Source organism: Cynara cardunculus (genome assembly GCF_001531365.2).
Source record: "Cynara cardunculus var. scolymus isolate 2C chromosome LG 12, CcrdV1, whole genome shotgun sequence".
Taxonomy (NCBI): domain Eukaryota; kingdom Viridiplantae; phylum Streptophyta; class Magnoliopsida; order Asterales; family Asteraceae; genus Cynara; species Cynara cardunculus.
Genome location: NC_037539.1, coordinates 7101502 through 7125661, shown reverse-complemented (window position 1 = coordinate 7125661; position 24160 = coordinate 7101502). Strand labels below are relative to the sequence as shown.

Genomic DNA, 24160 nt, shown 5'->3' with positions numbered 1-24160 from the left:
AGGTGATTTAAGGTGTGAAGCTTAAGAAGGGATCTGGACCTTGATCACCTTTAATCTTAAAACAACCCATGAATCGTGTTTGATATAAGGACTGATTCGATGCATCTTATTCTAATGTGCATCTTGGGATCCCTTACGAGTAAGTGTTTGGTAAAATTTTACCGACATTGTATGCAACAATTTAACGACATTGTATGCAACAATTTTACTGATAAACACTTATCGGGTAAGTGTTTGGTAAACGACTCCTTAGTTGAAAGATGTGGATGGTCTTGTAATTACACAAGAAATGGGTGGTCTCTCTGTGATTATTTGAAACAAGGGTGATCTTCTTGTAATTACTCAAGAGATTGGTGGTCTATTTGTAATTACTTGGAAAACATGGGTGATCTTGTAATTACTCAAGAGATGAGTGATCTTTCTGTAATTATTTGAAACATAGGTGGTTTATTTAGAAATAGACCCGTAACGCGTGCCATTGTTTGCTTTAAAAGCTGTACGCTTCGTTAAGCCCTGAAACACAACAAAACCCTAGAGATCCACTCGCCGAAACTGGTTATCGCCGTCGCAAATTCCGTAATAGCAGCCGAATGCATATCCTAGAATGCGAATCCGTTCAATCTATAGATTCGGTATGCATATATGCTTATGCAAAACGTGAAACAGGTAGGACCTTTTTCGATGAATTCTAATTATGTTCTTCATTTTGGAACTTCCTCATGAACTCCGATCGGTTTTTGAATTATTTTAGTTGCTCATGTTGGTGGATTCTTTTAGTATGCATCGGCGAACATCCTTTTGTTGTGAATTTGTCTCATTTTAAACTATTCATGTTTATCCGATAAATTTTTGTTCTTCCTTATATGCTTCATACATATTTGTTGTCGCAAATCTTATAGACTGTTCTTACCCCTAATAAGAACTTTTTGTTATGTACACTTCTCTTGGATTTCTGTTTGTGTTTAATATCACCACTATCTTTTTTTGGTACAATGGTTTTACACATTTGACCATCTATGTGTTAGGGTACATTTGGTTGTGATGTAAAGCTATTTAGCTTTGGTTTGTTTTTGTTTCTTATATTTGCTTCACTGCTGTATGAATTACATTAAAATTCTCCATACCCCAATGATGAAACATTTAGTAATCTGAATATGTGCATGTAATTTGCAAAGTGGTGCTCCCTTTTGCTTTCTATAAGCGTAAGGTAGAGGAACTGCGACTACATGTCAGGCTGATACTAGGCATTCTGAGGGATTCATGGCAGTCTGCGGGCTGCCCTTCAAATGATGTCCATAGTCTTGTTGAACATGGACATTTTTGATCATTTTATTTTTTAGTTGTAATTTTGATCATAGTAATATGGATGGGTAGTTGGTAAAGACACCCATTTCATTTGGTGATCATTTGTTTCTTGATACCTTTGTTATTTTGATAGTGAGCAAAGTCTTGTTTGTGCCATTCTTCGAATGGTCATGGGCGGTAGCAACACCAACTCTCTTTACTCATTTGGGCAATCTGGGTAAAAAAGGTTGATATTATTGCTGCCCATGATCGTGCAAAGGTGACAAATAGTGTTGTGGAAACTACCATGGTATAAAGCTTTTTAGGCACACCATGAAATTATGTGAGAGTGATTGAGGATAGAGTGCAATGTGGAACGAGGGTGACGGAAAACTAATTCGGGTTCAAGCTAAGGAAGTCACTCATGGAGAAATATAGGGAAGGTGTTTATCGAGTTGGAGAACGCTTATATAACAACGTGCATCAGGTTGTGATTTGGAGGAGCTTGGATGGTAGAGGGATACCTTGGGAGGTATATCACGACATTCATGATATGTATGGGTGATTAAGTGAACATCGACTTGTGTCAGGAATCTTGTAGACAATATTATACTAGTTGTGGAAATGAAGGGGCTGAGTTTTTTTTTTCCGAGATTCAAAGGAGTGTCGTATGATGTATGTATGCACGGGCGACATTTTTATTAGTTGAGGAGACGGAGAGGGAGGTGAATGTTAAGTTTGGAGACACAAGGCGTGTGCATTAGTCGTTCTGAGACATGTTGGGATGTCGTTACATAGGTAGCATAAGGCTGAGTGTGCGATATGAAGGGCGACCGTGAGAGCATTGTGTCCACATGAAGTTCAACGGGGCGATCACAAGAGTATTGCATCGACAACAAGATACAGATTCTAGAGTAAATGCTTGGTGCGACATCCCATGCTAACGATACTAGATACTGTAAGATCCCACATTGCTGTGGAGGGGAACATAGGTTGTCTTATAAGGAACTTGATACCTCGTCTTAGACGTGCTTTAAAATCGTGAGTGCAGGTGTGGACAAAGTGGACAATATCTTGTATGGTTACAAATGGTATCAGAGTCTGGAACCGGAATGGTGTACCAGCATGGGGTGGATTGTAAGATCCCACATCCCTTGGAAGAGGAACTAAGGTTGTCTTATAAGGAACTTGATACCTTCTCTATTCAGACGTATTTTAAAACCATAAGTCCAAGTATGGACAAAGCGAGCGGACAATATCTAGTACTACTAGCTTGAGATGTTGCCCTTCTTATATCACATGTTTTATTGTAAGAGCATCCTTCATAGCTATTTATCTTTACAATTAGCTATTGTAAAAGGTTCTTCCCATTGGAGCAAATGGGGTTTTGAAGAAAAGGTTGGGCATCCTCAACCAGTTAATGGATTCACTTTTTCACATTAAGTTTTCATTTATCTTCTTTTTCAATGTAATTTTGATTTTAAACCTCAGTATAATTTATAATAAAATACATTATTAAAACCTTGAGTATTGCCATTCTCGTGCTTTGCTTAATATTCTGTAATGTCTCTCCATAACAATTATCTTTATCACATTGTGATTATGGGTTTCTTCTTGCATCAACAATTACTGAATTAACCAAAGGGCCTCTGGCCTAGCGGTGTCGTAGCCTTTGGTCTTCTAGGAGGTCAGCGGAATTTCACCAAAGGTGAGGAGGGTGTGTCTACGTTTATTTGTTGTATTTGCCGTATATAAATATTATATACTAAAAAACAATTATTGAATTGAATGACTTGTAAAGCCATTTTCTACAGCTTCACAAGCTCTATTGGGTTGGAAAAACGCCTTACACAATGTATTAGGGTCTATCTCTGTCAAGTGATTATATGCATCAAGGTTTTGTATCTTAAACTTTTCTATGTGTGACATGAAATTTGCCTTAAAAGTGGATGTAGCTGCAAAATGTTCTATACTTAACACCATTAAAACCGTTTACAAAAATTAGCATATATGTCTTGCATATTGTCTATGCTTTGCATATGGTGCCAACTCTTTTACAGTTTCAACAATGTCTTATTGCATAAAATTGCAAAGGAAAGCATAGTTAGAATGAGATGTATGAGGTAAATTTAGTGTTAACACTTCACAAATGACGTAATTAATACAAAGTACATTGCCTAAATGAAAATTGGGTAAGTAACTAGAGTGTCTAAATGGAAAAATTTATCCAAAACATGAACGGATGATCTAAATGGTGATGTAAAGGTTGGAACGTCTTTGAATAAGTTAATATGAAGTGTTAGAAGTGACAGAAGTCGAAAAAGTTGCGTAGATTGTATTTTATGCAAGTTTTACAAAGTACGTTGTTATTTCGATAAACTACGCGCATAACACTCAAATGGGAGGTGTTTGACGGGATGTTAAGCTTTGAAACTAAGTTTTGGACCTATCAGGAGTTGTTGGAAATATTTTACGGGATTCCAAGCTCAAAATCAAAATCAACAAAATTACAAAGGAAAACATAACACCTACAAATATGTAAAAATGTTTTTATTGGGAGGTCTTTTCTAGAATATTTTTATTGGAAGTTATATATTATTTTGTTACAAAAGCATAGGCGAAAACCTCATCGAAAATGAAGATCTGAACAAAAGGTTGTGAATTTTTTAGTGTTAGGTGGTCAAAATGGGTGATGCAATAGTGCATAAACTTGTACGTTGGCATAAAGCATACACTAGTTAATATTAACAAAATTCATACCTTGTGTTGATCAGACATGATGGTAAGCCCTGCTTCTTCTATTAATAGTTCAATAAATCACTTGCAATTCTTTTTGTTCTTCACATATATTAGAACTCAAGCTACATAAGCATTTAACATTGTAAGTGGTTGAACAAATAATAACACTTGATATTAATATAACAAGCATAGTTTGGATGTACATACCTATAGGGTAGATCTGATTATTTTTGTTTTAACCAATAGTCAATATTAACTCTCCTTTGCACACCCCCTTCAAAAAACAACCATCTAGTCTTATAATCTTCCTGCATCCACTAATCCACATATCTCTTAGTGTTTTGAAGCATACATAAAATCTCTTAAATTCATTGCTTTCATCTGACATTATATTTACGTCCATCTTAAGTGTAGATCCTGGATTGGCTCTCCTAATTTCATGTCCATATTCCCAAAGTTTTCTATAGTGTTTTGTCAAAAAACCTTTAATTTCAAGAAGTTCTCTGGACTTGGGCTGGATGCATTGACCCTTGCTAACTTTGACCATAAACTTTTTCAAAATATCATTTTGCATATCCTTGATTTTTATGAACGTTCTTTCAATGAGTTCTTTAACATAATGCTTTGCAATCCAATTTGGTGTCACTAGGGATCTAAAACTATAGTTTCTACTACATATGTGCTTACAATTAATGCTTTTAATTTGAAATGATTTTTCTTCTTGCATCTAAGATGCTCATAATCTAAAAGGACATGTGTGATCTTTTTGATCTTTTCTACATGTAATAAGTAGTCTTTTTGAATCATTTTTCACATATTCTAGTTGGTGGCAATTTACAACCGCATAGTTAGTCAAACATTGTTTTACTTGACTAGGATTCTCATACCTCTCACCAAGTCTGGGCTTTTCATCAACTTCCTAGGAATATTAGGATCGTGTATTGGGTATCAGACACCTTTTTGTATAACATGATTTCCAACATTATCATCATCTTCATCCACATTAAACTCAACATTGTCAATCGTGTTCACAATACAAAGCTTATTTAGAAACTGATCATCAACTGTTTTATTTAAGTTGATTATATCATTCTCGTCTTCAAGGTCTAAAAATAAAGTATCTAACATATGTTCACTTGAATTATCATTTATTTCATAGCTAGGATAATCACTACAATCACCATCGCAATCAGATATCATTATGTAAATAAGAATAACGATTCCATCACGATTCATCGATGAAAACAAAACCTATCATACTCTAGAAAGGATGACACAAAATGATGTTAAGAATTCACAAATAAAAAGAAAACCTATCAATCACAAATGATATCATGGTGTTGGAAATTAGGTTCACATTGCATTATTTATGCTTGCCAACAGTTATGGCCTACAAATTTGGACCCAAAAAAATCAAGTAAACCATTTATCAAGTAAATCATGAATCAAAACCCGAAAATCAATTTATGCTAATAAATTATGCATGATGCTTTAAAGGAATACCCATAAACCAGTAAGTTCACAATATCAATAAAAGTGATCCAATAAATAACATAATGGAACATATTAGACAATCCATATCAAACTTTCTGAAAAAGTTACCAATTTAAGAATCAATTAAACTCTAATGTCCCTAATTTCTAAGTCTTAAATAATTGAAAGTCATTTTATTTGTCTTGTTTTATTTGCTATAATTATAATAATTTGATTCATCACTATTTTTTTGTTTTTTTTCCCAACTTTCTTTTTTGCATTTTATTTTTTATAGATTTATAATTACTGTTATTTGTTGATTATTAATTTTATATTTCTTTATATTTGATTTAGGGTTCTTGAGTTTGTTCTTTAATTTGAGTTTGTTATTTTGATATAGGGTTTACTACTAGTTTATCTTTTATTTATAGCATATTGGTCTTTTGCTCTCTAATTTCTTCTAATTGAATCTAATTTCTTGCCCTCTGATTTCTTGTTATTGATTATTAATGTGTACTGTTAAAAATATATGTACAATGTCTCTGTTTATCCAGAACTAGTAAAAAGTAATCAAAAAAACGAAAAAAATTATATTTATTTGATTAAACTGAACAGTTTATGTGGACAACCGAATAACCCAAAATCGTCTTGGTTCGGATGAGTTATTCGGTTTCAGAATTTTTTTTGACACCCCAACTCCCTAAGTTTGCCCCCAATAATATAATTGTCTGGATCCACCACTGTTTTTTTTGACAAGGATTAGCATTTCTCTTAAAATGGTAAAATTACCAACTGATTTGAGAGAGAGCAGTGTTAGGTATTAACGATAGATTCAAACAATCATGCTCTTATTACTTGTTAAAGGAAATATACTATACCCTCAAGTGTGCTGCTTTCACACTTGGGGAGGTCTAATATATTAACTAGTTGTCTAAAATTCAGTAAAATCAAATGGTTAAAAAACTTTAACAAGTCTATTACATGGAAAAGATTATAACATCAGATCTCACTAACCAAAATGTAACTAGAAACATATACCTATAGAGAGGACCATAGAAAATATGGGGAGGTGTAATGTAACCAGAAACATACATGTAAAGAAAGGACCACAAATTCGAGTTCTAGAACAATGTTGACTCTACCAATAGAACAATGAAGTTCAGAACATTATTATGCAATTTAGAACAATGAAAACGATGTTGGAACAAACATGATTAGATCAAACTACATCGTCGACCGACGATAGGGACGGTGGTGCACGACGAGTGGTGGTGTGGCGGCGATGGGGGTGGTGCAGCAGGGACTGGAGATGGGACGGTGGTGTAGGGCGACGAGCGGTAGTGCAGTAGCGACGGGGGGTGGTGCAGCAGGGACTGGCGATGGAACAGTGGTGTAGGACGTGGTTAAGCAGCGAGAGGGAGACAAGGAGTCTGTTTTTAGGATAGTTTTAGGTTTTTTTTTATTTTTAATTTGAGGTTTACCTCCTATTCTGGTTACACGTTATATTTTTAAAGAACAATGATCTATTTAACAGGTTTTAAAAAGTCTAAGGAGTTATTTAATAGGTTCTGAAATGTCCAATGATTTATTTATTCTAAAAAATTGTCCAAGAACTTAATCGTTTCAAACACTAAAGTTAATTAGGTTTTTTTTAGACTTTTTCCTAAAAAATTATAAAAATCATCGTATAAGACAACCTAAATAGAAGATGATGAATGTTAAAATTTAAATGATAAAAAGCTTTTCAAAAGCTTATTGCATTAGAGAAGGCTTCTAAAAATGAGTTTTTTTTAAAATAAATTAGTGAAAAGCTAACGTGGCAAAAATAATAAATTATTGGATAAGTTATGCAGTTGGGATATTCTAAGGGGGCGTTTGGTTCATAGAATGGAATTCGATGGAATTAGAATTCATTAAAGGAATTTGACTTTGAGGGAATGAAATGGAATCTGATGGAATTTGACCTTGTCCTGTGATTGCGTTTGGTTGCATGAAATTGGAATGGAATTCTTAACGGAATTGGAATTTTTTTGTTGGAATTCAACTTTAGAATCAGAATTAAATATCAACAAATGATCTTTTATGATTTTTTTGTCATTTAAAAAAAAATTAAAATTACCATTAAACCAAATTACATTATTAACATCAGATAAAATTTGAAATTGTTCACTTATATTAATAATATCTGAAATTGTTCACTAAATTTTGTTTAAAGAAGTGATCGGTGCCCTAATTCCATTCAATTTGGGATCGAACCAGAGAGCGATTGAAGATCGAATCAGAGATCAATTGAAGATCGAACCAGATTGGCGATCGAATTTTGTTTACGAGAGAGAGAGCATACCTGGAGATCGAACCAGAAATGCAGTAGATGAGATGGTAAAGGCGTTCAATGAATTTGGATTAGAGGATTAGAGGATGAATCTATAGGAAAGGAATTGAAATCCTAGCATGTTGCCGTGGAATGGTGAAATCTGTGTATGAAGGAATTGACCGGAATTGAAATGATTCAATGATCTTATTCTATTGAACCAAACACTCCATTTGGAATTTGGTCAAAGGATTGGATATTCCAATTCCTTTCAATTTCTATGATCCAAACATTCCCTAAGGGAACACTAGATGACATGGAATTGTTCAACTTCTATTGTTCTTTATATACATTTAATCCTGCCACCAAGAAACCACTAGTTATCATCAATATATCTGGTAAAAGAACTGTTATTATATTCTGAAAGCAAAAATACTTTAAATGGTTAATATTACTTTTGATACTGTAATAAAAATTCTGTATTATCATCCAATAAATATAAAACAGAAAAATCTTATATGTTGACTATGGGTTGAGTTTCGGTAAGAAGACAAGTTATGGTAAGAAGCGTAAGAAGAAATCTTCATCCTTAGATCAATCATAATTGAATGTCAACATTAATGAGGTGTATCGAGATATACTGGACCAATTCTTTTGTAAAAAACAATTCATAGTTGGGCATTGGATTAAAAGTGATCAAGAGTTTAGATCTCTTCTTACGCTTTTAACTGTAACTTTCCTTCCCATACGATTCTAAAGAATATGATGAATCAATAAACATGTATATTAAAATGATGATAATTAACACCTACTATAAGAAACAACTATGTTGAACATGTATATTGATTAAAAGAATATCATACATGATCTCGTTTCTATCCAACGTCAATCAAACCAATTCTTTTTTATGCAACTCAATACAAAACCAAATCTCGAAAGATTTAACGTCAATAAAATTTGGGCTTTTACAACAAATCTAGATCGTCTTGGGATTTCGTCACTGTTTTTTAAGAACATTTCCAATATCTATGTTATATTTTTTTTAAAACAGAGTGTTAAAAGTCAAAATCTCTAAAAAAATTATATTCAACCCCAACAATTACTCTATTTTAACAATTATAATACTGACTATACCATTAAAATATTCGGTACATTTGATAAAATATTATTGAAATTATCTCTTTTTTATTTTAATATAATGGAAATGGAGTGTCGGTAGGAAACATGTGAAAGTGAAAGTGAGTGAAATAAATATTTTAATAATAAAAAAGGATTTTTTCCAATATTATAATTTCGAAAACATCTTTTTAATATATAAAATCTCATGAAGAAATTACACTCAAATTGATTAATACAAAACCATCTGAATATTTAAATTTTAAGTACTTGATTATCTGAATTTAGTTAAGAGTGCAAATGCCAGGTGGCGGGAAAATAAGGGAGATTTGGAGGGAGTGCTGCCTATGATCAAGCCAAGTGCTGCCCCCCTCCCCCTGCCCCTTAAATGAGTCAACGTCAAACTTGCCTGCTCCTATGACGTGTCATGCCACCTGGCCTTCCACCCAAGTGGTCCACACTCCACTCCACCCCACTCTTTATTTACTTAATAAAAAAATAAAAGAGAAAATTAATCCTCACCTAAACCAGATTCACTCTACATCGTCCAATATATTAAAACACCTATATATAAAAATGTTGATGTTATTAAGGGCTCTTTACTTAAATGTTTATCTGGTAAGTTGGGGTATTTATGAGTTGGATTTGATTGGATTGAAGACATTTAAATAACTCAACCTAATGTTTGCGGTTTGAAAAAATCTTAATCTAACCCAACCTAAATCAAAGTGCAACCCAACCCGTACGGGTTAGTCGGGTTGGTCGGGGTTGATACTTTGATATATTAAAATTATTTTTCTAATTTTGAATATGTTATTTCTTTACTAATAATTTTTTTTTTCATCATCAACCATTAGATACAATTTATCCATATTTTTTTACGTATATCAGATTGAGTTAATTTTCTCAATTTACATATATATGTTCACAGTTACAGAACATATATATGAATGAGTTATATAGATACATGAATAGATTGAAAATATGTGTATATGAAAAGCATACATGATAGTGTAATTGTCCATTGTATATATTAATAGAAATTCAACAATCATATTAAATTCAAGAAATAAAAGGATATCGGGTTCATCGGATTATATCAGTTTCAAATAATAGTAACCCAATATCAATCTAATACCTATGGTTTGACAATTTTACAACTCGATTAGACATCGGGTTACTTCAGGTTAAGTTATTTCACGTTGGATTGATCGGGTTTTTGAGCACCCTCAGCGGTAAGTGTTTACCGTTAGAAGCCAACACTATAATCTATTTTTTGAATAAGATTATAGTATATCAAAATGGTATCGTATGCAACAATATATCTGGTAAGTGCTTACCCGGGTAAGAGTCGTCATCCTCATTTACCGGATAAGACTTTCTATCCGCTCTAGATTTTTGGGTCTTGTCATGTTCGTCCAGTGTAAATTTTTTTCCGATAAACACCTACTGGATAAGCATTTAATAAACAATCCCTTGGTAATTTTATTTTCATAAAATTGAGAAGCGAAAATAAATAAATTGTTTTGAATAAACTTGGGGAAGGGGCATTGGTGTAAATAGGCATCAGGACGGTTCTTTTGGGATTTATTTATTCAGTTTTCTCCTTAACAGCGACACGAATAGTGACGTTGGCGTGAACTCTGAATAAAATTATTTTATTTATGTAATAAATACGACAAAAATACAAAACCATTTCTTCGTTAATTATCTCTTGATTTTGTATTTATTTAATTTGTTATTTGTGTTGTGGGTGATTACGGATGAATGGGTTTGAATTCAGTTTCAGTATCATCTTGAAGATTCCAATTTTCTACTCCCTTCCAACAACAGGTCAGTCAATTCTATCGTTTTTCAGTTCGATTAGGGCTTTCTGTTTCAAATGATTGGATATATCTAACTCTATACACGCATCCACTTACAAATTGATAGCGTAATTAGAGATGTATGGATTGGTTCATACTAATCATACTTAATTTATGACTATGTGCTCGTTAATTGATTTGCTGCGAAGTGGGTTGTTTTGAGGAAATTGAGTTATTGATGATGTGGTCTGGGAGAAGAATCTATCATGATTAGCGCACTTGCTGTTTGAGAAAATTTTGTTGACTTGCAGGATATTGTGGCATGAGGGTGATGTGGTTGGTGATTTATACAGGTTTTGGGGTTAGAATTACAGGATTTATGGTGAACCTAATGGTATTTGCTTGTTAATTTTAGCATAATTATGCTCAGGCGTAGTTTGTAATTTGCGGCTGATGAATAGTTGCAATTTTTACCTTGTTATTGTATTGGTTCTTCTTTTTGATTACATGGGGTTTTATTTTTCAAAGGAGTCAAGGACGATGCCTGCAAAACCTCAAGATGAAGATCGCCGTAGAGAAGCTGAAGAACAAAATATTTCTCCGTCAGCAGTCTATTCACAACCTTGGTGGCATGGGATTGGAAATGGTGTGATGTCTTCTTTTGGTGAAACAAATGGGGTTATTAAGGTCGGAGCTCAATTACAAACCACTAGTGATGCTGTTGCTGAAGATACTGATGCATCCACAGTCCCACAGTCTGGTATACATTAGTGAATTTTATTATGGTTACATGCATATGATGATAAGGGGTTATCCTCGGATCAACCGATAAGGTTGCCCCTTTTTGGCTTGAAGGTCATGAAAGGGATATGTTGCATACATAGAGTTCTTTCCCAAGGCTCAAAAAACCTGGAGCTTTGATATATTGGGTTGCTCTTTTGGGTTCATGAATTAAGGTCATGAATAGTAACGACCAACCTCACCACTTCCTCATTTCTGAACTAAATGACATGTTTGGTGATTGCCATAGTTTGTCATGCTATAAGTTATTGTAAAATTCTGCCTAATAGTAGAAGGAATTTCCTTATGTAACTTGATCAGATCTCTTCATGTTAATATTAGGATATATAGTAGATTTTGTTATAGCATTGACTAATTATTGCTACTGAATTGGGGAGTCATTATGGTTGTGATATCTATAATCAATTATCAACTATTCTATTTTACAAGATACAAAAAATACTGAGCTTGAAAGTTGAAACTGTCTTATCAACCAGATAATCACACTCCTTTATGTCCTCATTTTGTATAGTTCATATAATGAAGTGGTGATTTTTTTTATATAATCTGGAGCACCAATATGCAAGTCTTTTTCATTATGAGAACCTTCTAGAAATTGAACCAGGGTAAAAGAAAATCTCATAGCGCTTCTTATTGATACAGTTTCATTAAGTTCTAAACTTGTTTTTCATGGCATACCCAAACATAATGTTTAATATACTAAAAAACTTGTGCATTATATGTTCCCATAAGCTCAGATCATGATGGGAATTTTTATTTTACTTAATTCTTTTGGGTGGAAAAAGTTACACTTGAGCCTGTTATCTTGGCAAGAAAGGGTGAAAGCTTTATCATTAGGCTATCATCTTAATGTATAGCCAATGACCTTGCATGGCTCAGGAATCTGTGCATAGCAGTGTTGGTGAGCTAGAGATGAAATGGTGTACAAATTGTTACTTGCAGAATCTATCTTCAGGCATAACTTGAATCCATCTCTACTGAAGGGGTAATCTACAATATAGCCATTAAACCAACTATGTTGTATGGTCAAAGCGTTTGGCAATGAAGATGGCGCATGAAAGGAAGTTACAAGCTGTAGAAATAAGGATGCTAAGGTGGACTTGTGCTCGGACCATGTTGGACAACATACCGGACAGGATTTTTATGCGGAGTTGGGAGTTGCACTTATCATGGGTAAACTGAGAAGGGGAAGGTTACGGTGGTTTGGACATGTATGCAAGAGGCAAACTACGGCACCGGTGGGGAGGGTAGAGAGTATGATATTCAAGGGGATAAGGAGGAGTAGAAGGCCGAGGAGGCGTGGGATGAACAATTGAGGATGGACATGGCCTTAGACATTTCCGAGGACATGACATCTGATAGGAGGCTTTGGGGATGCATAACTAGGGTAGTGACGCCTCATGAAGCTTAATGAGGATGTCACTACCTATTCCTTTAATTTTTGTTTTACAAGAGGGGGTCTTCATGGAAACAACCTCTCTACTATGTTAATAGCAAGGTTTGCATACATCCTTACCCTCACCCTACCTCTCTACTCTTTACAAGAGGGGGTCTCTTTGGTTTGGTTTGGTTTGGTTTGGTTTGGTTTGATTTATGTGCTTAAATGAGTCCCAATGCAATAAATATACATAGCCTATAATCATTATTATATTCCTAGAACTCTATGGCACCATTTTATTATGTGGTCTTAAGCTTAATGGTCCCTTTACCAACACTTTAGGTGGTATGGTTTAAAATGAGTCCCAATGCAATAAATATAGATAGCCTGTAATAATCATGATTATATTCCTAGAACTCTAGAGCACCATTTTATTATGCAATAAATATAGATATCCTATAATAATCATGATTATGGTCCCTTTACCAACACTTTAGGTGGTATGGTTTAGATCTAGGCAGGCTTATGTGTCGGAAGTATAGACGTTTGACCTGGCTTCCTTTTGGGACTTATTATAAAATTATGTAGATATCACTATATTCATTTGCTGCAACAGTTTCTTAACTTTGCCTATATACATCAAATATCCTTTTTCGTTGTTTATGTCTGAGTTGCTTAGTAACTTATTAAGATATTATAAGACCAATATGACACACCCACACACCTCAAAGTGTCTAGCGTCAAGGTTCAGTGAGAGTGTGCTATCCAGATTTCTACTCCCTTCTCCCCAAAATGCAGGAGTGTTTTAACACAATAAATAAGGGTAGTGGCGTCCTCGTTAAAAGGATAGGTAACTTGACAATCCAGTGATGAAGTTAAAACAGTGATTTTTCCTGCGAATGTTCCCTGATCAGGAAGATAGTATTTTAGGGGAATTTGGATTCTCTTGAGCGGTAAATCATCGAGCCCTTTTTTATTGAGTTGGTTGTTTAAAAAGGAAAATTTGCAGTGCACACAGGGATAAGTCAAATATTAGAAAGTGGTTAGGAGACACATACCTAGTATGGTCCTTTTTTGGTTTTATGCTAGCGATGTTTGGGAAGGTCATTGCAAAGGTTCTATTCTGAAAAAAGAGGAATTTTGAATATAGTGGTTCTATACAAATTTGGCCAGGAAAAAAGGTTTATTATGCTGACTTATTTTAACTTTGAGGTTCTGAGAAGTCTCATACGCCGTCTCATACGCCTGTATCCCATGGGGTTCCCATCATCTCGCTCTGAAGCTCTTTCCAAGCTAGATGATGCACAATAATTTCTAGAATCTGCTGGATATGGGATCTTTATCTGGCAAACTCCCCTCCACCACTAAAATCCAACTCTCTTAGAGAAGTTCTTCCACCAGTTCTCTGGCATAAACAGTACAAGGAAAGGGAAAGTATCAACTTCATGGTATATGTTCCTGCTCGACATTAATCTTAATAACATTTTAGTTGGAAGGCATACATCAGTTGGTTTTCCATTCAGTCCCATATCCTTGAGGGCTTGACTTCTTTGGAGTAGGTATGATGTATAGGAAATCACAGGGATGTATTACTGTGGTTCTTTGGTGACTTTCTTAAGGCCTTTGAAATTATCCAACTGTCTATCATCTTTTTTCTTCATAAATAATGTTAGTCCTTACTATTTCAGCTTGTCATCTCTAGAAGCATATCCTTTCGTATCATGGAATTGTGGGGAAATTGGAGGGATCCCTTCTAGTTTTAACTTTCTTTAGTAGAATTGTTTTGCTATTCAGTGCAGTACTGGCTAATGATCTTGATTCACTTTCCTCTTATGGCCTTCCACCGGCTTTAAATCTTTGTTCTTGAGCTAGGAGGCATCAGGTTATTACCCTAGCAAGCCAGTCTTTTGATGCTTAAAGACTTTGATTGACCTCTTTTCGCTCAACTGGTTGGGACGATGTAGGTTCGCATGGACATCTGTTTCAATTATGCGAGACCTTGAAATTTTTGTTATATGAATCTATATTCTCTATGGTGTTGCCTTTAACCACTCTACTTTTTTCGGTTGAAGGGTTGCCTTCTCTGTGCATTGTTCTTCTACTAGGACTGAAGAATGTAATAATGACATTGAAATTAATATTTCAGGACTGAATATGAATAATGGCCAAGAGCAACAAGTCAAACAAGTTGAAACAAGTTCACCAATGGAGCTTGTGGGCCACTCAATTGTAATCTCTCTCTACAGATATGTTTTTATCGGGCTTCTGTAGATAGTTGTGAAAAATGAGTTCACGTGCACATTGTTGTGGGGCTCTGCTCTACTAACTAGAGATTCAACTTCAAAGTTATAAACAACTGGCTATGTACTTACTATAAACATTTTGCAGGTCTTAACATCTTATCCATATCAGGATACACATTTTACTGGAATGATGACTTATGGAACGCAGGTGAGAATGTGATGCACCCTTTCCCTAAACTTGTGCGGTTGCATTATTTTTCTTGTGACAGCTTACAGAGGAAATTTTTGTGCAATCATTACTAGGCTGACATGTTATGGTAGCAACTGCTGGAATTGATCGACCCTTAACATGTCTATGAGGTAATGTATAAGTGAGAGTTAACCAACTTGTTGAAGTTCCAAGTTCATCTCTCTAGGAACAATCTGTTGTAACCATCAAAAAACATGGGGTTGAGAAAATACTTCTTAGGAACTCCCATTTCAACAAAACACCAACCGTAGGTGTTGTATCACCTAATACTTGGAACCCCCTTTTGGATGCAAAGCACCACACTTCTCCTTATTTCCAATTTGGTTATATTTTCCCCCAATAAAGAAATATTGAGGGTGAAGTATGCAACCGGAAGTTGCATGTTGAAGGTCCTCAGGTTTCATGAAATGACTTGCAGGAAACAAATCCTTAACTCACTTATATTGTGTTTGGTGGTGTAAGGCTTTCAAGGGACACATAATTATTTAAACTTTTAGAGAAGTTGAGTCTAAATGCAATAATCTCTTATGAGGAGTGACCTCTAGGAAATACATATTTATTACAGTCCTCAAGTTGAACATAGATATGAGCAAGGTTCAAAATAGCATGAGGCGTGGCGTGGCCGCGAGGTCAAGCCTCAAGCCTTACACGCCACGGCGAGGGCGCGAGGTTTTTCAAGGCGCGACATAAGGCGGCAAATTTGTATGTCATATTTAGAATTATATATTTACATATATGTTTTCTATATTTTATCTAATTAGATAATGATATTTAAAAAATGTAGATTCATATTAAAAGAAGAATAATCATATAGATTATTATTATAAAAATAGTTTTTGATTAAATATTTAAAATAAAAATAATTTTTATCACTTAGTTTTAACCGTGAGTCCATTGCGTTTATGAATTCGTGAAACTATGAGTGATGTGATTAGATAAATCTATAAAAGTGTAAATCTAAAGCTAAAAGTGTAAAAACACAAAGATAAAAAAAATTAAAGAAGATAAAAAAAAATTAAAAACTAAAAAATTTATAAAAAACGCATGCTGCAGCGTGCCATGGCTTGAGCCACACCTCGTAACGGCGGAGACGCGTCTTGCGCCACATCGCGCCTTTTTGAACATTGGATATGAGTCATGCCAAAAGTCGCTTTGTGCTACAAAAGAATCTAGAAACCATAATGTTGATGAAGATGTGTTAGTTCGTAGAAATTGTGTCCTTACTCATAGTGCAGCATTATACTTATGATTTACATATGTGGGCCATGGCCAAGATTACAATCCCTACAGGAATATTGACATAATTAAGCATACAATCTTAACGCTCCTCCTCAAGTTGGAGCATAGATAGTGAAAATGCTCAACTTGTCACATATATAGGGTTTATCTGAGCTGTAGCAGTTCTGTCAACATACATGCAAGTTAATCTATGGAGCAAACCCAAACTGACCCAATGGTCGTAGAAGTCCCTTCATGCAAGCAAGAGAGCCATTTGGATTTAGTTAGACAAGGTAAACCCACTTTCAAACAGTGGTATATTTACGAGTAAGAAGGTCAGCTAATCCCACGCACTTGGCATCTCTCTATCCTGGATGATCTAGTGTCTCTGAATAGCCTGGGAATATGACATCTTTACATTGCTGAGATATAAGCAAAATGACTCGAATAAATGTTAGTGCAACAAAGATTAGATGATCAAGTTGGATAGTCTATCAATTGGCTTACCTACACAAGTACACTTTTCAATGAGCATTAGGACCATTAGAGGAAGTAGGAAGAGGCACATCAGGAGGAGTTTGGTGCAATAATGGGATATGGAGTGGATTGGAATATTAGAGTAAATTTGAATCAGAATCTGGGGATATTCTAGAACGAAATCAGAATTGGGTGATTTGCTAGAAAAGAAGACAGGCAAGAGGAAACTAGTTTCAAGAAAAAGTGATAACAGTGGAAACAAAATTATGTACTAGATGGGGATCATAACAGCGATAAGAATAACCCACAAAAATGCATCGATTATCCCTAGGGCGAAGTTCATTTAGAGGGTGCCATGAAGTCTAAAATCTGGGTCATGAGATGGTCAAATGATGTTTCTTGGCATGAAATGGAAGGGGAGGCAGTGGTAGATGCTGAAACATAGAAAAACAAGGAATTACATATTTCTTATAGGTTTCAGCTGAACAGTGTTATGACAATCTGAGCATGTCAATCAATTCTTGTTATCCATTTATATGTTTGTATTTATCTAAACTATCTCGTATTTAATTGGGTCATTCGTGGTGGTTTGTTAGATGCTGTATGGATGATTCTCTTTTCTCTAATGCATGAAAACTCTTAACATGCTTATAAGTTGTGTGAGCCTGTGAGGTTTTGATCGTTTTTTGTTTAATGGAGTTTTTCCTACTGTTCTCTGGAGCCAGGCACATCCACGCTTACTCGGAATCCATCAAACTAGAATGCCATTGCCCCTTCAAACGGAAGAGGACCCTGTTTATGTGAATGCGAAACAATATCATGGGATTCTGAGGCGAAGACAGTCAAGAGCTAAAGCAGAACTGAAAAAGAAAGTGATTAAATCCAGAAAGGTAGAATTTTTAATTGCATGCTTTGTTCATAAACCACCCTGCGAAATAAGATATATTATTGCCTAACTGGGATTGGGATTCTATCGAGCCAATGGTGAGTTTCATGGTAACTGTGAGAATGTGTGCAACGGTGGAACCCAAATAGATTACTCTCTAAAAGAGCCCCCAAGTAACACGCCACCAATAGATTACTCTCTAAATGAGCCCCTCAAGTAACATGCCCCTCTAATGGAGGCTAGACGGGCAAATATATCCCAAACGATAGACCTTAGCTCTAATATTATGTGAGAATGTGGTTACTTTTTTGTAAAGTTTTTTTAGGAGAGAGAGGTTTTCCAACATATATTGAGGAGAAAATGTTCGAGTCTAGTCGATGTAAGACTCTCAACAGTAATATTCAGTCACCAAAAAATCACTTTTAGCCAACTTACAATACTGTTTTTCCTGCTCTGTTGCCATGCTCTTTTAGCCGTATCTTCATGAATCACGACACCAACACGCAATGAAAAGAGCTCGGGGTTGTGGGGGCCGCTTCCTCAATACGAAAAAGCTCGGTAGCGATTCAACCGCAAATTCCACAGCACAAAAGGAGCCAAAATCGATGTCAACGCAATCATTCAACTCGGATCATCTATCAACAGATTATGCCGGAAATTCGTCCATCTTTGAGGATGTGCTCAAAAGAAACACTTCCTCAAATGGCAACAACAATGATCACCACAGTTTGTCATCAACATACAACTTCCATTTGATGGGCAGGGAAGAGGGAGTGCATTACTTCAAAAGGGAGAAGGGCAATATGGTAAATCAAGTCCCAAAAAGGGATCCATATTACAAATGAGAAAAGGTCAGTATCCATATAATTTTGACCATCTTTTTTAATGATTCTCCAGTTAAACTATTTTATGTAAATTGATATTGCAGGGAAGAGAGAGAGAGAGAGACTGTTTTCCCCATATGTTCTCAGGCAATTCATTCTTGGCTTTGGTTACTTGTGTTCTTCTTCTGGGGTAGAGATATTGGAAGGCTGGAATGGTTAATAACCTATCTGATCTCATAACCCTCTTTATGCAATGTAGAGTTGTACCATCTTAGTAAAAAAGTTGTACATTTTTGGGATCTGGAAAAGATGACCTCACACTTGGAAGGTGTGATATTGTGTTGTTATCAGGCAGGATTTACCTTATGTTTGGAACTGCTGCTCTTCGTCTCCTTTCGGCCAAATTCTGTTAATTTGGATGACACTTTGTATTGATTTTCGACTCGCTTCAATATTCCACAAATCTTTAGAATACATATTGGGTAAATGCTCAAAAAAGGGATCAATTCCAAAAAAATTAAACCCGGTCCCAGGAACCCCGGAAAAGGCCGGTTAAAACCCAAAAACACCTGGGCCCGGAAAACCCGTCTGGGCCCTTTTTCAACCATAAAGCTTGTCCCGACCCTGGGGTCTTTTTCTTCAAGCTAATTTTTATTACTAGAAGAGTATTTGCATAATGTAACGAGACACATCTCGATTTTAATGTTTTATTTTATTATTTGTCTCTATCAATGTTATAATACGATTTTATATGTTTTTAAGAAAACAATAATGATTTTATTTTTCAATAAAATATAAATTTAAAAATATAATAAAAATTTTAAAAATATATCAATGTTAACATCAAATCAACTATTTAAAAGTTCTCATTTTTTATGTATAATTTAATTTAAGTTTAATAACAAAATAATTTATTTTTGGTTTAATAATATATTTTTTTATAAAGATAATAATTAAATATTTTGTTAAAACTCAATAATTATTTTAATTATATTTTAAATATTTTATATTTAAAATAAAGTATTTATCTTGTATTTGATTCTATTTATTTATAGTTAGTTATACGAATTCACATATAAAGCTTTAATAAGTTATACTTACATACAATCTATTTACAATCTTAAATTTTAAATAATATATATTAATAAATAATATTTTACGCATAAAAAATAATTTTCAATATTTTTTATCAAATGCTTTATAATAAGTACAGTATAGATTATTGTTCGTTGAGCATTCGAGTTTATCATTTTCGCATTACAAACTCGGTAGAATTTATTTTTGGATCTTGGGTTAAATTTTGATTAAGTTTCCACTCGATTTTGGATTGATTCAAGTGTGGTGTGATCGATATTTGCAACATAAACTCTAACCCTAACAATTAAAAATAAAGTAACAATTAGGCATCAATTTAAAGAGTCCATGATATCCATACATCAACAAAAACCCCAAAAAAGAAACAAAGTAGAAATTGGATTTACGATGGTGTTGATTTATTGGCAGTGACACAAGATTTGAGCAATTGCTTTAAGCCTCTCTTTTTCACCACCACCACCTCCTTCTTCTTCTCTTCTTCTCTCCTCCTTTTCTCTGCTTCTATCTCCTCTTCCAACTGCATACACAACTGAAGATGGCACAGTCAACATTCTAACTCAAACCCACAAAACTTTGCTTCTCTTATGCTTTACCTTCGCTACACGCTCTTCCACGTGGATTAGCCTCTCGATCAGCGTCCCCTTCACTCCGGTCTCCACGATCACGTCATCCATCGGCCGGCAGTGCTTCTCTAAGCTCCTCGGAGAGAATTCAAGGGATGATGCTTGACCTTCGCTCGTTAGTGTACAGCTTGACGGTGTTGATGCGTTTGAGCTCTTTGGAGTTCGATTTCCCCCTCTTAGTTCTTCCAATTGCCTCACCTTCGTACAAATTTAAGATCATACATCAACAATAATCATGAATCATGCATATATTACAAGTTGAATCGACAATTCAACTGACTAAATTCATCGATCCGTTAGAAGAACACGAGAATTCGATTAATGCCGAGGAAAAATTAAACAGATAATCTGAATTCGAGAATATGCGACCTGATCTGACCAGGTGATCGAATTTTGATCACGACGGCCGGAATAAAACAGAAATCGATGAGCATGGATCGGTATAAATTGAAACTCACAATGTTATCGAGACGATCAAGCCTGTAAAGCATGGGTTCCTCAACTGTAGCTACCGCCATTGGTGCCAAGATCTTCGTTCAAAGATGGCTTGTTTTTTCCCCGCGAATCAAAATAGAAAGGACTTGAAGCTTTAACTGTTTATTGATGTTAGAAATGTATTTCATTAATTCGTCTTAAATGCAACTGCAGATCGACACGCGTCTGGTGAATTGGGTCTGAAGCCACGTTGCATGATTACGTGTCACATGATAAGATCATAATTGGCGACATGGCGTCTTTTATTAGTTGCTATGTCAAGTCCTTGTACTTTCAATCATTTGCAATTTTGGCTGATAAATTATTTCCGTTTCATGTGGAACATTTTTTGTTAGGTAAAATGTATTAATAAGTAACGATGTTTAAGTTAGGGAGATATCAATTATTTTAACCGGTGAGCATTGGCAAGCATAAATAATTTATCCAGTAACCAAGGGAGAATACTGTCACTCGATAAATGCTTATCGGGTAAAAGGCATGAACTTTAAATCAATTTTGATGGTTAAGAATGTTACCGGATAAGTTAACTGAGTGTGACGACTTCTGTCAGTAAACATTTACCCTATAGATTTTTTATAAATGACCCCTTAATTTTTATTTAATACAATTAATTTTTCACTCTACTAATGTATTACATGTTTAATTTTCCAATTTCGTACATATTTACCTGACAAACGAGTTTTCCAATGACGTGTCATCAGTTGATTTTTATTTAGTATTTTTCGCGAAATCAAGAATTATGGTATAACTTTACAGTTTGACATGAATATCATTAATAGTTACAAGATAGTTTTTGGTTATAACAGATATAAAATAAATAAAATTTAATTTTTTGTTATTAACCTGGATATCCAACCCGCTTTGCGAGCCGACTAATCCCAGAACAATCACCTGCTTTACAAGTAGTCCGGAGTCGCCACATTTGAACATTCGTGACCACAAAGAGATTTTTATTTCTTCTTGGATTTGAACCTGGAACCTCCTACCAAGCTCAAACCAATTAAACATTTATCATACGAATCTCTTATAATATTCGTCATGTTTTACGTTATTAAAAAAATCAACATTTTTCTTTAAATTACTTGTTTATTTAATCATTATAAAAGATCAATGTATTTATTGTCACCAAAAAGTTTTCTCAATTCTTTTTAAAATCATTAAATCAAATATTATATCTTTTAAGGTTCATTATGTAAATTATTAAAACCTCAAGGTTACAATCTGGGTATAAACTAAACTTTAGGGGGCTTAGCAATTGTACGGACTAAGAAGAGATAGGATCTAAACAACACGTGAGGGGTCACGTGATCATCCTCCTTTGCTCTTGAAAGGTGTGTCAAGTACATTATCCACATTGTTCTACGAATCTTTACATTTAGGCCCTTCATAATTACAAAAACACACCAAAGTTTTGGAAATGATGGAAAAAAGTATGCAAACAAGAATTCTAATTTTTTGGGTAAAGAAAATGAATCAATTTATAAATCGTATTTTAAAACACAATATTATAGCTGTTAAATATTTTATCTGAAACCGATTGCTTAAAGCTTTTTTTTGTTATTAACCTGGATATCCAACCGGCTATGTGAACTGACTAATCATAGGATGACCATATGCTTTCAGATAGCCCAGAGTCACCGCATTTGAACCTCCATGACCACAAGAGGATTTTTATTCCTCCTTGGATTAAAATGTTTTTGAACACTTGTTTTAAAATCAGTTATAAGAAGTTTCTAATCTAAAACCTTTGTAAACGCTTTTCTAGAACAGTAGCAGTAAATAGAATGAACCGAGCCGATATAAGTCATTCGTTTACTCTGTAATTTTGTCATCCGTAGGCCACACAATGGTTTCCAAGAGCCTTTCCCGCATCAATTCCAAGTTTTCATCCGAAATTTCCTTGTAGATTTCAGCATGATCGCATTGCTACATCACCGTAATAACAACAAAATTAGATTTCCGTTATCTTTCTTCAACACTCGCAAAAAGACGATTACTTCCACCAACAATGAGGTCACCTTAATCCATTTTCCGTACAGGTGAAGTCGCGTTATCATGACCCGTTCAGCAATATCTTGAGATTCCTGCAAAAAAAAAAAAAAAAAGTAGCGATTTCAAATCCTTCCATGAAATTCAAATCCCTCAAAACCATTCTATCAAACCAAACACATGTTTAATGTTTGAAGATTACCTTTGCAAGAGTCCGGAGAAATAGTTTCCCGTCTGCAGGATCATTTTCAGCAATGAAACTGCAAATTAAACGCCCGAAATCAAACGAAACTTGCGTTTAACGAAACACGATAACAAAAACAAAGTAATGATGGCTTTCACTTGCTTATGTAGCCACATATACTGAGGTGGATTCATCTCATAGAGTTGATAAAGAACAGTTCTAACTGCTTTCGCGGTGAACCAGTTGCGTAATTCCTGCATCCATACCACCATTTTGCTCAATCTTTCGTAGTAAAGACTCGAGAACCGAAAGAAACATAGAATGGAAACAAAAAGATTACCAATTTAACGTCGTTGAAGACCTCTTCGTACTGCCCACCAAGCTCATTGACGATAAACTTTCTGATCTTTTGCTGTTGTTGTTTCCTGAAAGATAAACAAACGATTCTTGCATACCATTCATCATCCAAGAAAGAACTATTCAGACATGAATATGAATTCAAATTCGTTAACTTCATGCCCACTACATTCTTCTTCCTCGTTCTCAAGCTACGTTTGGTTTCTGCAGATAAGCCAAGACATGGGTATGACCTCAAATTTGCAGACATAATAGCTCCAATCATCTTCCTTTATAAAGAGAAAGAATGGGTATCTAAAAGCTCAAAGCTATACAAACAATTCAGACATATATAGCTAGATTCAGACGATCTAGAAGAAGGGTATCTTCTTTGTCTTATCCCCTGAGTCTGTTTTCTATGGTCCAAATTGATTCAGATGGAAAATATCTCTTAGGGTCTGTTTATTACCAGCTTAATAAGCTTAACAGGACTTGCAGCTTATTTGGTCAGTTATATATGCCTGTTTGGTAATGACTTGATGATATAGAAAGTGGCTTATTCAATAAGCCTCTCAGAAAGTTTTTTCCAAACCTGTCCCTCTGGATAAAAAAATGTATCTTTCCATCTATGAA

At 34.8% G+C, this 24160-nt stretch overlaps 3 protein-coding genes and 1 long non-coding RNA gene across 8 annotated transcripts; 2 read left to right on the top strand and 2 right to left on the bottom strand.

The window, feature by feature from the left end:
• Positions 1–216: 216 nt before the first annotated feature.
• On the top strand, positions 217–1259 carry LOC112523242. Its single transcript, XR_003070252.1, has 2 exons — positions 217–666; positions 752–1259. It is a non-coding gene; the product is annotated as an uncharacterized LOC112523242 (long non-coding RNA).
• A 9359-nt stretch (positions 1260–10618) lies between these two features.
• LOC112522590 (nuclear transcription factor Y subunit A-4-like) lies at positions 10619–19277 on the top strand. Of its 3 annotated transcripts, none has more exons than XM_025131822.1 (8): positions 10631–10756; positions 11040–11122; positions 11257–11488; positions 15054–15136; positions 15296–15358; positions 17821–17985; positions 18455–18832; positions 18910–19277. In XM_025131822.1, exons 1-7 carry the CDS (start codon positions 10687–10689, stop codon positions 18824–18826), a joined length of 1068 nt encoding a protein of 355 aa, XP_024987590.1. In that variant the 5' UTR covers positions 10631–10686; the 3' UTR covers positions 18827–18832; positions 18910–19277. The 3 variants fall into 3 exon arrangements, with proteins under 3 accessions (XP_024987592.1, XP_024987590.1, XP_024987591.1); XM_025131823.1 differs by having other exon boundaries at positions 10632–10756; positions 11082–11122; XM_025131824.1 differs by lacking the exon at positions 11040–11122 and having other exon boundaries at positions 10619–10756.
• Positions 19278–20158: 881 nt separating this feature from the next.
• LOC112523510 lies at positions 20159–21104 on the bottom strand. Of its 2 annotated transcripts, none has more exons than XM_025133131.1 (3): positions 20982–21104; positions 20494–20721; positions 20159–20429 (listed from the first exon to the last, which is right to left on the bottom strand). In XM_025133131.1, the coding sequence occupies exons 1-3, from the start codon at positions 21039–21041 to the stop codon at positions 20283–20285; spliced, it is 435 nt and encodes a 144-aa protein (XP_024988899.1). In that variant the 5' UTR covers positions 21042–21104; the 3' UTR covers positions 20159–20282. The 2 variants fall into 2 exon arrangements, with proteins under 2 accessions (XP_024988899.1, XP_024988900.1); XM_025133132.1 differs by having other exon boundaries at positions 20159–20417.
• A 1568-nt stretch (positions 21105–22672) lies between these two features.
• Positions 22673–23962, bottom strand: LOC112523068 (chaperonin-like RbcX protein 2, chloroplastic). 2 transcript variants are annotated; one of them, XM_025132506.1, is made up of 6 exons: positions 23704–23925; positions 23532–23616; positions 23354–23445; positions 23210–23267; positions 23037–23102; positions 22673–22944 (listed from the first exon to the last, which is right to left on the bottom strand). In XM_025132506.1, exons 1-6 carry the CDS (start codon positions 23811–23813, stop codon positions 22831–22833), a joined length of 525 nt encoding a protein of 174 aa, XP_024988274.1. In that variant the 5' UTR covers positions 23814–23925; the 3' UTR covers positions 22673–22830. The 2 variants fall into 2 exon arrangements, with proteins under 2 accessions (XP_024988274.1, XP_024988273.1); XM_025132505.1 differs by having other exon boundaries at positions 23532–23962.
• Between the last annotated feature and the right edge of the window lie 198 nt (positions 23963–24160).